At 43.0% G+C, this 15535-nt stretch overlaps 1 protein-coding gene across 1 annotated transcript in view; it reads left to right on the top strand.

Moving 5' to 3' along the window:
* LOC106569537 (leucine-rich repeat and immunoglobulin-like domain-containing nogo receptor-interacting protein 3) overlaps positions 1–10731 on the top strand; it is a 99453-nt gene extending 88722 nt beyond the window's left edge. The window contains exon 4 of the mRNA XM_014140992.3: positions 142–10731. Coding sequence (XP_013996467.1) covers positions 142–714 — 573 coding nt within the window. The 3' untranslated portion in view covers positions 715–10731. The remainder of the gene's footprint in view (positions 1–141) is intronic.
* Positions 10732–15535: the final 4804 nt, after the last annotated feature.

The following is a 15535-nucleotide window of genomic DNA, read 5'->3' as shown; positions in this document are numbered from 1 at the left end:
ACTTTGCAGTACATGTAAGCATAGTGTAACTACAGTGTAGGTACACATTGATATGTAGTATTACAGCTTCGATGTCTGTTTCAGTTTTGTACCTAATGCTTAATTCATTAATTGATTTATTCATTAATTCATTCCTCCAAGGTGACGGCTCGTGAGGGCCAGCCAGTGAGTTTCCTCTGCAGTGCCGTGGGAGAGCCTGCCCCTAACATCATGTGGATCTCCCCTCAGCGCCGACTAATCACAGCCAAGAGCAATGGCCGCATCACCGTCCTCCCAGGAGGGACGTTGGAGATCCGCTATGCCCAGGTCACCGACAGCGGCACCTACATGTGCATCGCCAGCAATGCTGGGGGCAATGACACTTACTTCGCGATGCTCACGGTCCGGGGTGCGCCGCTGGATGCCTCATCGGCCTTCTTCGCCAACCGCTCTATGTACGGCGGCGAGTTCTTCAACGACACAAACCTGAATAGCACTCGCGTCTTCCTCAAGTTCACCCTGGACCTGACCACCATCCTGGTCTCCACAGCGATGGGCTGCATCACCTTCCTGGGCGTGGTGCTCTTCTGTTTCCTGTTGTTGTTTGCATGGAGCCGGGGGCGGGGCCAGCGTAAGAACAACTTCACCGTCGAGACCCCTTTCCGGAAGGCCGAGGGGCCGGCGGCGGTGGGTGGCGCCGGAGGGGCCCGGAAATTCAACATGAAGATGATATGATACAACGCAGCCAGGGGTGACTCAGGGGAGGCATAAGCACGTCCTGGAAACGTGTTTGACAAGACACACACAGCGCTGAATCACAGAGTAAATAAAGAAATAAAAATAAAATGCATACAGTATTCACACATGGCTGGTATTCACCAGGACCAGATTCGGTTTGAGTGGAAAAAAACATGATGACCTTTGACCTCACGGCCTCCTACTGGTTTTACTCAGCTCGTGGTCCCACGTTCCGTTTATATTTTCAAACAAATATAACATTGTCATTAACCAGGTTTCCATCCAACCCGTTTATGCGAGTAAAGTACATGTCGGATAAAAAAATGTCATGCCAGGCCTGATGGAAACAGAACATTTGTTGGTTTCAAACTTTCCAAATGTCGACAAAGCTAAATACGCTAGACGAGGTGGGATCTTTTGTGTCTGAGTCACGCGATGACATGTTGTGTGGTCCTCCCAGTTCTACTCGTTAGGAAAGAACGCAGTTTTTTAGGCTACAGATGAAATAAATTATAAATGATGATGAACATTCAGAGGGTGGTGAAAGTACAAGTGATGAGCTTGATGCTCCTTTCCATTAAATATTGAGGGTCTTATTCTGGTCACATGATGATTGATGCTTGGCTGCTGTTTGACAAATAAAAATAATCTCACTCTCGTCCATAATAATCTCATCATGTAGGCTTTACCCACATTGTATCTGCAAGCTGTTGGCTAGAGCGCAAGTACCAATACACGCTATATAACGCACATTTTTTGGGATGAGAAAACCATCATTAGAATTAAAAATGCGATGGAAAACATGGGAATTTAACTGCAAAAGTTGTTTTTATGTGCGCTACTTCATCACACACAGCCTTTTATCCTCAACAAGTCAATTTGATGGAAGCACATCTCTGGTGGGAAAATGCACATATTGTTTTTATGCAGATTTTAGAGTATTCACATGAAAATCTGCCGCCAATTGGATGGAAACCTAGCTACTGAGCTTGATAACGGGAGTTTAACCAGATCACTAAAGGGGTATTTTGGAGGAAAAAAATATAACATTACCATTTAGCTTGATAAGAATTATAGAAGTTAAGAATTTAGTGTGATCTCTTATTGGGTGATTGCTGTGCTGTGGAATGATCATAGTTATGCCTCTCTCACAGGAAGTGAAAAGGACTTCCTGGAAGCTATGCACTTGTAGTGGTCATTGCACACAGGGCATAGTTCTGACTAGAGGGAGTACAGCCACGACCAGAAGTTAGGGTTAGATAAAAAGTAACTTCTGGTTGTAGCTGGAGTCCCTTTCTTCACAGCCCATAGAGAGACATGTCTATCAACTAATCACAGCATTTGTAGTCTTGCTTTCTTCAATTCTGCCTTTCAGAGAAATATTGCAATAGCATGTAAGTATTGCAATTTAGAGTACGTTGTATAGTAATAAGATTACAATATTGAATAAAACAAGCCATTTTTGTAAGACATTTGGGATATGATTTCAATTGTCACATTTATAAGACACCATCAAGGCCCCTCCAGATAAACGCATGAAACCTATTTCAATCATTTGACCTAATAACATTTATGAGGAAAGAAATATCAGAAGACACTTTGGCCGATCTGTTTATGAATGCCACATCATATACACATCAAAAGAAAGTATATTCTGAAAATCTAAATTGGGCCCACTTCACTTTCAGACGTGACCGTTTGCGTCGAGGTTGGCTGTGTGAGTTGGACCAAGCGCACTGGCCGACGGTTGCCATGACAGCCTGACGCCCCAAGGGTTTGTTTGGAAAGCCAAGCCCAGCGGGCATGGGGCCACATGGTAACCATGACAACCAACACAGTCCAGGGCAGGGGGGAGATGTGGGGACTGTGGGACGAGTATGTCCATGCCTCCTCTTTCCAACCTTCCGCTAATAGTACTACCCTACCACTGCCAGTAGGGAGGGATGTGGGAAGAGAAAGGTGGATGGGAGGAGCCTAAGCCTCACCTCTCTAACCTCCCTCTTACACTGCTCCCTCCTACTGCCCTGGGCTGTGCTGTGAAAAGAACTGACCTCCACAGAGCTGCCAGGGACAGCAGCCTGGAAGTCAGAACACACTCAGAGTCATATACTGTACTGTACAGAACAGACTCACCTTCACAAAGGTTCACACTCATTTACACATGCATAGGACCTTTTCTCAGGCCAACACAAAGTCATATACAGGGCAAACGCGCACACACACACACACACACAGACACCTATTCTGACGCACACACATCGCTGACATTACAACATTCCAGCAACACTGCATGTAGAAACACAAACCTGTATGAAGCAACTAATGTACAATTTTCATTACAAAGCCATTGCGTTAAATTAGATTAGTGCTGTTAGTTTTCATATCCTACAATGGATGATACATCCACTAGTATAATGATTGTTGTTATTACCGTTACTGTCTTGTGAACTATCAGAATGATCATAAGACCATCTGCTGTAGTTTGGCTGGCAGAGTGGCACAGTCAGTCAGATAGATAGTGAGACATCACACTATTACCACTCACAACACTACAGATCTATAATAACTAGAACAGCACATCACACTATTACCACTCACAACACTACAGATCTATAATAACTACAACTGCACATCACACTATTACCACTCACAACACTACAGATCTATAATAACTAGAACAGCACATTACACTATTACCACTCACAACACTACAGATCTATAATAACTAGAACAGCCCTTCACACTATTACCACTCACAACACTACAGATCTATAATAACTAGAACAGCACATCACACTATTACCACTCACAACACTACAGATCTATAATAACTAGAACAGCACATCACACTATTACCACTCACAACACTACAGATCTATAATAACTAGAACAGCACATCACACTATTACCACTCACAACACTACAGATCTATAATAACTACAACTGCACATCACACTATTACCACTCACAACACTACAGATCTATAATAACTAGAACAGCACATTACACTATTACCACTCACAACACTACAGATCTATAATAACTAGAACAGCGCATCACACTATTACCACTCACAACACTACAGATCTATAATAACTAGAACAGCACATCACACTATTACCACTCACAACACTACAGATCTATAATAACTACAACTGCACATCACACTATTACCACTCACAACACTACAGATCTATAATAACTAGAACAGCTTCCACAAACAACCACTCTTCTCTTTCTCTGAGACGGCCAATGCGCAAATGTCTGTGCCCCCCTAGCCCAGTGCATCCCCCGTCCCCACTGGGTCCTCCTATGGGAGGGGTCCCTGGCTGGAGACCAATAACAAAACATGTAAATGAATTCGTGTGAACCCTGCCCACGCCATGTGCATCGTATAGAGGAGCGTACGGTGGTATTTATTATGACGTGTTCTGTTGTCATTAGTTTAGTAGCCTCCTTTTTGTGTTACCTCAGTTGATGTTCTCCGTAAACCATTTACCGTTAACCGTTTGACCTCTGTGGCATCCAACAGCGAGATTAGTCCTGTTCTCAACACCTAGAGGAGCTTCCATTCATTCCACCTTGAAGGTGTGTGTGTGTGTGTGTGTGTGTGTGTGTGTGTGTGTGTGTGTGTGTGTGTGTGTGTGTGTGTGTGTGTGTGTGTGTGTGTGTGTGTGTGTGTGTGTGTGTGTGTGTGTGTGTGTGTGTGTGTGTGTGTGGAGGGTTAACTATTTGCCATGATGTAGATGTTTAGGAAATTAGAAGGAGCTTTGTGTACGACACAAGTTCACAATGCTTTCAAATCAGATGAATTCTGACGGCTCTGAAATCATCCTCCAGTACATCTGTAGAACAAGCCGACCAAAGGACTGGGTGATGATAAATAGTTCTGTATTTATTAAAGTTTAATGAGGCTGAATGGAAATAGATTAGGAAATTGGCCTGGTTTTCCCTCTGCCAGAAGAGACGTGTGAGAATTCATCTTTGCTCCCATTGCTCCGGTCTTGAGAACAAAAGTAATAACTCACTGGATGTTTCCCATTCCATTCTCGTAGTTTTCCAATATTCCCATTTTATGGAACGACTGTTGTGGTTGTTGATGGTGTCATGGTGTAAACGTCAATCACAGATGTAGGGATTAGATAAAGGTATTTCATTTTGTTATCTTTCCCTCCTTCTGCTTCAACAGTTCATTCCCAGACCTCGTCGTCCCCATTCACAGTAACTAGGCTGCAGTGTGGTTGTGTGGTAGTAGACACCTGTTCTACGTGGACGGTGATTCGATGTTGTCGTGTTTTGAGTTGTTCCTCTGAGTAATAATATCAACCATGGTGCAGGGACTTGTGCAACTGAAATAATGGTAAGGGGTGACCCAGGTTCTCAGAAACCTTGGTTCCTCTCTGGGAACCCTCCTACCCCAGCTTCTAGATTAGAACCTTCCACTCTAAATGCGCACTGCATTCTGGAATATATATCTGGGTAACAGAAATCTCTAGACTGTATGTAACATCACTACCAATATTCTGTCTGAGTTACTAAACCACAAGAGTAAAGATGGGAAATACTGTTCAAACACTCCAGAAATCTGGTCTGAATGGAAAACATTCTGTACTGATCCTAGACCAAAGCACATCTCTAGCCAGCCTCCTGTTAATTGAGTATTGTTGAGGGGGAATGTTATTTTTCTCACCCTGGGAGGTATTGCTATGCTGTCCAGGTTTGAAGATAAGCATTTGCATACATATGAAACCCATTCGACCTTCAGGGGTCCTTGACTGTACGAGGAAGTAGAGTTGTAGTGTACTTCATTTGGTGCACTTCAAATAGAGAGCCTTTGAACTTATCTCAACCTGCTCTATCTCCATCCCTCTACCTCTCCACCTGAACTAGAGCACTCGTTTCCTAGGTTACCACTTCATTTAACCCTTTGCAGAGCGTGCTGCACATTCTAATTATTGCTAATGGATGACGTTCAAAGGAAGGACTGCCCATTAGTTTCCCTATTGAACTGAATAGAATACTGAGAATTCAGTGTTCTAGACAGGCTGTCCTTGTTGCCTTTTATGTTTCTAGGGGAGACTAGAATGGGAGATATCAGAGTGACTGAGCGAGTGTCTCGTCTCGAGAAATTCTTGAGAAACTAGGCTGAGCGCTCCCCTGCCTCCCTCCCCCAGTTTGTCCTTGCCCTGCAGAGTGTGTGCGTCCGTGCGTGCGTGCGTGCGTGCGTGCGTGCGTGCGTGCGTGCGTGCGTGCGTGCGTGCGTGTGTGTGTGTGTGTGTGCATGAGAGACAGAGAGAGACGTCCCATTTTCAGCAGCCCTTGTTGTAGGGTATACCCCCAATGGGAAACCCCTCTAAGCTTGGCCCAGAGAATACACTGATGATAATAAAACTAAAACCAGACTCAGATAAAAGGGGATCATTAGCAGCTACAACGTTTGAATAATTGAATCTTTTTTAAGCGCGTGTCTCTATTTTACACCAAGGTTAGGGAAAGCAGCGGGTTTCTGCCCTTGATTTTGGTGGCATTCATTTCCCCCCAGCCCATTATTAAAACATCAAAGGAATTAGATTTGCAGTGCGTCCTTATTTGGGCCAACATAAAGTAGGATAGGAGTGTATTTTAACCACTCACCTCACACAATTTTAATGTTACCATTGCCCTTAGCTTCAATCAACCTGTCGACTGCATTTTCAAAGGATTCGTTAGACTCTTGTCATTCCAGATATCATTGAACTAGTTGTGCTAGATGAGGATGACATATGATAGAGTGAAACAGATAGAAGGGGAGAAGCAGAACTGGTTGGGTGAACATTTGGGCTTCACAGGTTAATTCCTCTGACCCTTTTCTTTACATTATAGAGAGCCATGTTCTCCAGAGACTCAATTATTTGTCAAGGTCTCTATTTCCTTGGGTCACCTTACCAGGACACAGGGTTCAAACTATCTACTCCCTTAAGAAATAAAGACCCACTATTTTTAAGGAACCCACAAGAGTCCGTATGTAATCGGAACCCTGATAATTAACCCTGAAGGTTACAGCAACTTTGAGATTCCTTCTGTATTGAAAAGCGCTGTATAAAATGTATCTATTATTACTATGATCATTCTTTCCATCAATAAAGGCTGGCAGGTCTTGACCAGAACACTGCTGTGGACAGTAACCCCACTTTCAGTATGGTCATACTGACCCCTGGTGGTGAAATGGGGCATAGCAGATTACATGTATTGACCATGTTCACAAAGTACCGTTATTGATGGGAGCATTTCTGCCTGCACTGGATCTCAGATGATTACCCATGACCAAACATTATCATGGAAAACCAATTGACTTTTAGCTTGGCAAGTCAGTATTTTACTGATTTGATATCTGACTGATAGCCATAGAACATTCATTCAATTTAGCGTTGGGTGTTTGCCATCATAGCTGTGATTGTAAGCCTGTAGACCTGAGAGAGATGTATAGATGAAACACAGACGCTGCGTTGGCTCCATTGTCTGTAGCTCAGACTGTCTGTTAGTGTTTAAAAAGTTCAACACTGTTCTGACCCCTCGGGTTCCAATAGTAATGATAGCAACCATGAATAACCATTTCAATATGTAACATTGTATTACACTTTCTGTAAGGCTGATGATTCCTCTGAAGAGATGGATCATTTCTTTTTCAAGCAAAACATTTTTCTTTTTTTTGTGAGTTTAGCAGGTTTGATCTATGCATGCCTTTAATATACCTGGTCTTGCCAACCACTGAATTACATCTGTATGGAGAGAAATGTGTGCCATCGATGCTAGCCATAGGACTGGGTGTAACCAACTGACATAAAAAAACAGACTCCTGTCCTCAGCAACAGATACTCCCCTGTAGCTGAATATGGAGAGACTTTCTCTTCAAATGATTTTGATCTCATAGTACATCTGAGCATGTATACTTTGTGTATCTTGAAAGGTTTTATATTTTGTAAATCAAGGACTAAAGGAATCTTTTGTTTTTGCGGGACCATTTCTATTCACTTTCTATTCACACCTTTTGACATTGTCTACTTTTCATGACTCACAAATCAATGCTCTGTAAATATACGATTCATAACTCATGACCCCCAGAAAATATCAGGCGTGAGAGGAAAGGTATCCCTGACCTGGCCGTCACTCATTCCCAGGTTTAGAATCTCCAGTATAATTTAAAAAAGTGAATATGATGTCATTTTAATTCAAACGAGGCGGTGCCAGGAACATACTCTCCCTCTACCAGGTCTGAGCATACCAAGTCTCTCCCACTCATAATAAAAGGTTAAATATGGAATTAATTCTCTCTGTACAACAACAGTCAATCTCCCACCATGGGACCACCATAGAGATTCCTGAGATTCTCCCCTATTCTTTAATCTTTTCATTTGTGTTGAGATAAGTCTCTGAGGTCCCACGGTGGACCTTCCCAAGCTGTCACTGGGCAGCCTTATCAAAGAACCACCATTTCAGGTTGTTGTGTGGAGCACCTTGAGACCATATGAAAAACACACACATTGTGGCTTCTCTGTTTCTCTCTATTTGTTTGTTTCATTGTAGAAAAGTCTTTATTCAACCACTGTTGAATGGTAAATGGTAAAGCTTCGCTGCATCCTGACATTAACACCTCGCTATGAAATGTGGAATGTTTTTACTTTCTTCTGTGGTTTTATTTGTTGCATTGTTGTTCTAAATAATACTGGAGAAACCTAGGAATGGGTGCCGAAACCATGTCGTTCCACCAAAAGGCTCGCCTAGTGACACACACACAGTTACAGGGGAAAGGTTCTAATCTCAAAATCACAATTGTAATTCACTGGAGTCTCAAATTCAAAACGGTATTCCACTTCCTACTAAAAATAGTGCTTGAACGCTTGGCTTTGGAGGACAGAACTGTACATATTCAATATTAGCCATATCATGTCATCTTATCTGTAGACCTCTTCTGCCATGTCTGACAGAGGAAAATGACTGTTGATTATGTGTAAATACTGTAGGTAAGGTTGTGTAGGAGATAGGAAGTCTTTGTAATATTCTAGTGTTCCTTCTCCAAGAGTCCAATCCGTTTCACCCAGTCACATAGCAACTTGGTGATGACTTGTAGGAGAGGTATAATATACAGTATATACAGTGCATTCGGAAAGTATTCAGACCCTTTCCCTTTTTCCACATGTTGTTACGTTACAGCCTTATTCTAAAATTGATTAAACCTTTGTTTCCCCCTTATCGGTCTACACACAATACCCCACAAAGAAAATGCAAAAACATGTTTTTAGACATTTTAGCAAATAACAATTTACATTTTAGTCATTTAGCTCTTATCCAGAGCGACTTACAGTAGTGAATGCATAGATTTTTTTTTGTTTTGTTTTTTTGTACTGGCCCCCCGTGGGAATTGAACCCACAACCCTGGCGTTGCACACACCATGCTCTACCAACTGAGCCACAGGGAATAAATAAATCAACAAAAAAAAACTGAAATATAAAATGTACATAAGTATTCAGACCCTTTACTCAGTACTTTATTGAAGCACCTTTGGCAGCGATTACAGTCTTGAGTCTTCTTGGGTATGACGCTACAAGCTTGGCACACCTGTATTTGAGGAATTTCTCCCATTCTTCTCTGCAGATCCTCTCAAGCTCTGTCAGGTTGGATGGGAAGAGTCGCTGCACAGCTATTTTCAGGTCTCTCCAGAGATATTTGATCGGGTTCAAGTCCGGGCTCTGGCTGGGCCACTCAAGGACATTCATAGAATTGTCCCAAAGCCACTCCTGCGTTGTCCTGGCTGTGTGCTTAGGGTCGTTGTCCTGTTGGAAGGTGAACCTTTGCCCCAGTCTGAGGTCCTGAGTGTTCTGGAACAGGTTTTCATCATGGATCTCTCTGTACTTTGCACCGTACATCTTTGCCTTGATCCTGACTAGTCTCCCAGTCCCTGCTGCTGAAAAACATCCCCACAGCATGATGCTGCCACCACCATGCTTCACCGTAAGGATGGTGCCAGGTTTCCTCCAGACATGACACTTGGCATTCAGGCCAAAGAGTTCAATCTTGGTTTCATCAGAAAAGAGAATCTTGTTTCTCATGGTCTGACAGTCCTTTAGGTGCCTTTTGACAAACTCCAAGGGGGCTGTCATGTGCCTTTTACTGAGGAGTGGCTTCAGTCTGGCCTCTCCACCATAAAGGCCTGATTGGTGTAGGGCTGCAGAGATGGTTGTCCTTCTGGAAGGTTCTCCCATCTCCAGAGAGGAACTCTGGAGCTCTGTCAGAGTGACCATCAGGTTCTTGTTCACCTCCCTGACCAATGCCCTTCTCCCTTGATTGCTCAGTTTGGCCGGGCGGCCAGCTCTAGCAAGAGTCTTGGGGGTTCCAAACTTCTTCCATGTAAGAATGTCGGAGGCCACTGTGTTCTTGGGAGCCTGCAACTCTGCAGACACTTTTTGGTACACTTCCCCAGATCTGTGACTCGGCATAATCCTGTCTCAGAGCTCTAAGGACAATTCCTTGTCCTCATGACTTGGGTTTTGCTCTGAAATGCGCTGTCAACTGTGGAAGCTTATATAACCAGGTGTGTGCCTTCCAAATCATGTCCAATCAATTGAATATACCACAGGTGGACTCCAATCAAATTGTAGAACCATCTCAAGGATGATCAATGGAAACAAGATGCACATGACCTCAATTTCGAGTCTCATCGCAAAGGCTCTTTATACTTATGTAAATAAGGTATTTCTGTTTTTTATTTGTATTAAATTTACAAAGATTTCAAAAAATCTGTTTTCGCTTTCTCATTATGAGGGATTGATGAGGGGAAAAACCATTTAATCAATTTTAGAATAAGGCTGTAATGTAACAAAATGTGGAAAAAGCCAAGGGGTCTGAATACTTTCCGAATGTACTGTATATCTGTCTCTCAAGTATCTGGGGTCTTTTTTATTTGTATAAGTGTTTTATACTGTCTGTCTTGTGAAAGAGGAACTCTTTTTGTCATAAAAGCATGTTGTACATGGTTACATCAGTCTCCTCTCTCTTTTTCTCCTGTCTGTGTGACTCAATATGAATTCCCACTAACACATGCAATATGGCTGATCATTCTGGTAGTTTGCCACTAGAGGGTACAGATGTAGGATCTTAATTTGAACCAGTTTGCTACAGCAGGAAAATAATCCTGCAGCAACAGGACATTTGAATTATTATGTGGATAAATATACATTTTTTGTAGGGGGTGATACATTTTGTGTTAGGGCAAATGAAGTCTGAAATTTAAAATTACAAACTTTAGAAGCCTTTTTAAAACTCAGATACATGACAAGTTTGCATTTCCTGCTAAGCAGGAAAATTATCTGCAACAAAAGAGTGATCAAATTAAGATCCTACATCTGTATAGTATTATTACAGGATAAGGCCTCTATACAGTGAGGGGGGAAAGTATTTGATCCCCTGCTGATTTTGTACATTTGTCCACTGACAAAGAAATGATCAGTCTATAATTTTAATGGTAGGTTTATTTGAACAGTGAGAGACAGAATAACAACAAAAAAATCCAGAAAAACGCATGTCAAAAATGTTATAAAATGATTTGCATTTTAATGAGGGAAATAAGTATTTGACCCCTCTGCAAAACATGATTTAGTACTTGGTGGCAAAACCCTTGTTGGCAATCACAGAGGTCAGACGTTTCTTGTAGTTGCCCACCAGGTTTGCACACATCTCAGGAGGGATTTTGTCCCACTCCTCTTTGCAGATCTTCTCCAAGTCATTAAGGTTTCGAGGCTGACGTTTGGCAACTCGAACCTTCAGCTCCCTCCACAGATTTTCTATGGGATTAAGGTCTGGAGACTGGCTAGGCCACTCCAGGACCTTAATGTGCTTCTTCTTGAGCCACTCCTTTGTTGCCTTGGCCATGTGTTTTGGGTCATTGTCATGCTGGAATACCCATCCACGACCCATTTTCAATGCCCTGGCTGAGGGAAGGAGGTTCTCTCCCAAGATTTGATGGTACATGGCCCGTCCATCGTCCCTTTGATGCGGTGAAGTTGTCCTGTCCCCTTAGCAGAAAAACACCCCCAAAGCATAATGTTTCCACCTCCATGTTTGACGGTGGAGATGGTGTTCTTGGGGTCATAGGCAGCATTCCTCCTCCTCCAAACACGGCGAGTTGAGTTGATGCCAAAGAGCTCCATTTTGGTCTCATCTGACCACAACACTTTCATCCAGTTGTCCTCTGAATCATTCAGATGTTCATTGGCAAACTTCAGACGGCCATGTATATGTGCTTTCTTGAGCAGGGGGACCTTGCGGGCGCTGCAGGATTTCAGCCCTTCACGGCGTAGTGTGTTACCAATTGTTTTCTTGGTGACTATGGTCCCAGCTGCCTTGAGATCATTGACAAGATCCTCCCGTGTAGTTCTGGGCTGATTCCTCACCGTTCTCATTATCATTGCAACTCCACGAGGTGAGGTCCAGGCCGAGGGAGATTGACAGTTCTTTTGTGTTTCTTCCATTTGCGAATAATCGCAATAACTGTTGTCACCTTCTCACCAAGCTGCTTGGCCATGGTCTTGTAGCCCATTCCAGCCTTGTGTAGGTCTACATGCTTGTCCCTGACATCCTTGGAGAGCTCTTTGGTCTTGGCCATGGTGGAGAGTTTGGAATCTGATTGATTGATTGCTTCTGTGGACAGGTGTGTTTTATAGAGGTAACAAACTGAGATTAGGAGCACTCCCTTTAAGAGTGTGCTCCTAATCTCAGCTCGTTACCTGTATAAAAGACACCTGGGAGCCAGAAATCTTTCTGATTGAGAGGGGGTCAAATACTTATTTCCCTCATTAAAATGCAATTTTGTTGTTGTTATTCTGTCTCTCACTGTTCAAATAAACCTACCATTAAAATTATAGACTGATCATTTCTTTGTCAGTGGGCAAATGTACAAAATCAGCAGGGGATCAAATACTTTTTCCCCCTCACTGTATGTGCATCTAAATTCTGAAACATCAACTATAGATGGCATGCAAGATCCCTGCAAAAAGATCCCTGCAAAAAGATCCCTGCAAAAAGTACTTCACAATTGAATCATTATTTCTTACAATATCAATAAGGCCTAAACAAGCCAGAACACTCTACAATAAATTAGAATGTGTTGCATTGACAGAAAACATTTTGAAAGGTATCTCTAATGTAAACGGAAATCAAAGATAAACTGCTATCCAATTGTTTGTTTCTTTATTTAATTACTCAAAACACACAGTTTACCCATACTGGTTTTCCACTTACTTTATTTTCTGTTACAGTTATTACTCATTAAGGGTCTCAGCAGGCCAGCATCATGAGTAACTGCACAGGCTCTAAAAGCTACTGTGGGATAGAGAGGGGAATGACTCTCAGGTTATTTTTGTGTGTGTGTGTGTGTGTGTGTGTGTGTGTGTGTGTGTGTGTGTGTGTGTGTGTGTGTGTGTGTGTGTGTGTGTGTGTGTGTGTGAGTGAGTGAGTGAGTGAGTGAGTGAGTGAGTGAGTGAGTGAGTGAGTGAGTGAGTGAGTGAGTGAGTGAGTGAGTGAGTGAGTGAGTGAGTGAGTGAGTGAGTGAGTGAGTGAGTGAGTGAGTGTGTGAGTGAGTGAGTGAGTGAGTGAGCGTGCATGCATGCATGCATGCATGTGAACATGCGTATGTGTGTGTGTTCTGTCTTGTGGTATATCATCATTAGTCACCGTACCCTGAGTGAATGAAGCTAGCAGAAGGTAGTAGGGGACATTGTGGCATTTGCACAGCACTCTGTCGTAAAGGGACCAGTACCTGAACATTTAGAATGCACATCTAGTCACAACACACATACTATGTGCCTAGAATTACTTCTGGAGTCTGAAGAAACTCAATTTCTGAGAAATTGGTTGCTAACCCCAGGGCTAATCAATCAACTAATCAATCAATCCATTAGTTAAGGGCTACTATGTATTTGTTACAGAGCTTGATATGTGAGGGCAACACACTGGAGACTCCACACTGTAAGCCCTCAGCCTTATTACTCTCACATATCCAGTCCAGTCCAATTCCATGTGTGCTTGTGCGTCCGTGCGTGTGCATGTGTCGTACATGAGCGTTTGTGTGTGTAGGGCTGCATTTACACAGGCCACCCAATTCTGATCTTTTTTTCTTTTGACCAATCAGATCAACTCTGAAAAAGATCTGATCTGGAAAGATCTGATGTGATTGGTCAAAAAAATATCAGAATTGGGCTGCATGGGTAAACACAGACGTAGTGTGTGTGTGTGCATGGTGTGTGCGTGTGCGCGTGTGCGCGTGTCAGTGTGTGTGTGTTTGGGCATTTGATAAACATCTTCGATTAAAAGTCCAGTTAACCAATCAGGTTCTCCTTGGGGAGAATCCCTGGCACCTTGGCCTCCACGGTAGAGGTCTTTCCTAAAGGTTGAAGGTTAAAGGGGAGGGGCCACACACAGAGAGCCATTCCTCCTCATATCCTTCCATCTTTCCTGTTTAGCTGTTCTCTGCCTGCCTTTCCTTATCCCTCTATCTTTTCTCTCCTTTTCTCTCCTTTTCTCTCCTCTTTATTGGAAATTGATTGTCTTCTACCATCACAAAGACACTTGGTTCTGATTGATTGACAGGTAAGGGAAGAGGGAGAGAACATTTTGCACTGGAGCTGACTGAGAGAGCGCTGGGCCTCTCTTCCTCACTGGAGGTGGAGAGTCAACCCTCCACAACATTCATGAGCCTGTTTCAGTAGCCAGAGTGCTAGTCCATTTCTGTATTAGCCAACACTTTATCTTAGCTGTGTTGAATGCAGAAACAGTCAGGCACCAAGGGCACTGCTTCAGGACAGTTCTGGTTTGAGAAATACACACGGGTGCCTTACAACCAACAACATGAAATAAGCAACGAATACACATACATACAGTACAATACACACAGGTCAAATGAAGGGTAATACAAACACGAATAGTACAGAGAAAAGACCAAAAGATCACCAGCATCCTTCACTAGCACACATCAGGACAGGGTTACATCCACAATGACCAGGAGGAAAGACAGAATGAGTGAGGAGGAGAGAACACCTCCACTACACACATACAACCAGCACAAACCAAATAACAAGCCCAAATAAAACATCAGATGGCATCAGCCCTCTCTCTTCACCTCTCTTTTCCAGCCCCAGGCTCTCTTTCCTTTTCTCCCCTTCCTTTACCCAGAGTACAGTTCATCCTACAGTTTCTATACAGTTATATAATATCCATGCATAAAATAATAGATTGCGTCGCCCCCGACAACAGAGGTGCTCTGGGGCGTTGTTTGTGTTTGTTTTTAATATGGGGATCAACTGAATACATACAGCAGGACTGTTGTTTTTAAGAAACAATAAGAAAGACACAAAAAGGAACATTATTTATCCCACAATGTGTCATGTCATCTTTGGTTTTTAAATAAACGTTTTTTTACTATCCTTTATTGGTTTCCTTTCTTTAGTCCTATACCTTGACGTTTTCCTCCAAACATTACCTACACACCTATACCCAAGATTTCTTACAACCTACCACCCGTCCCCACACACTGGAACCCTTTCACCATCCTTCCCCCCTGGCCTAAAACCCACTCTACCTCCCTTATAATTGACCCTACAACTCTTACACACTACCATACTCCCCCTCAGACCTACAGCCCTACCACACTACCTCCCTTTTCCTCAGACCTACCACACTACCTCCTTTCTCCTCAGCCCTACCACACTACCTCCTTTCCCCTCAGCCCTACCACACTACCTCCTTTCCCCTCAGCCCTACCACACTACCTCCTTTCCCCTCAGCCCT

Source organism: Salmo salar, chromosome 14 (genome assembly GCF_965601325.2).
Source record: "Salmo salar chromosome 14, fSalSal1, whole genome shotgun sequence".
In the NCBI taxonomy this organism is placed as follows: Eukaryota; Metazoa; Chordata; class Actinopteri; order Salmoniformes; family Salmonidae; genus Salmo; species Salmo salar.
Note: the sequence above shows the minus strand (reverse complement) of the source record. Positions and strands in the feature narration are given on the sequence as shown.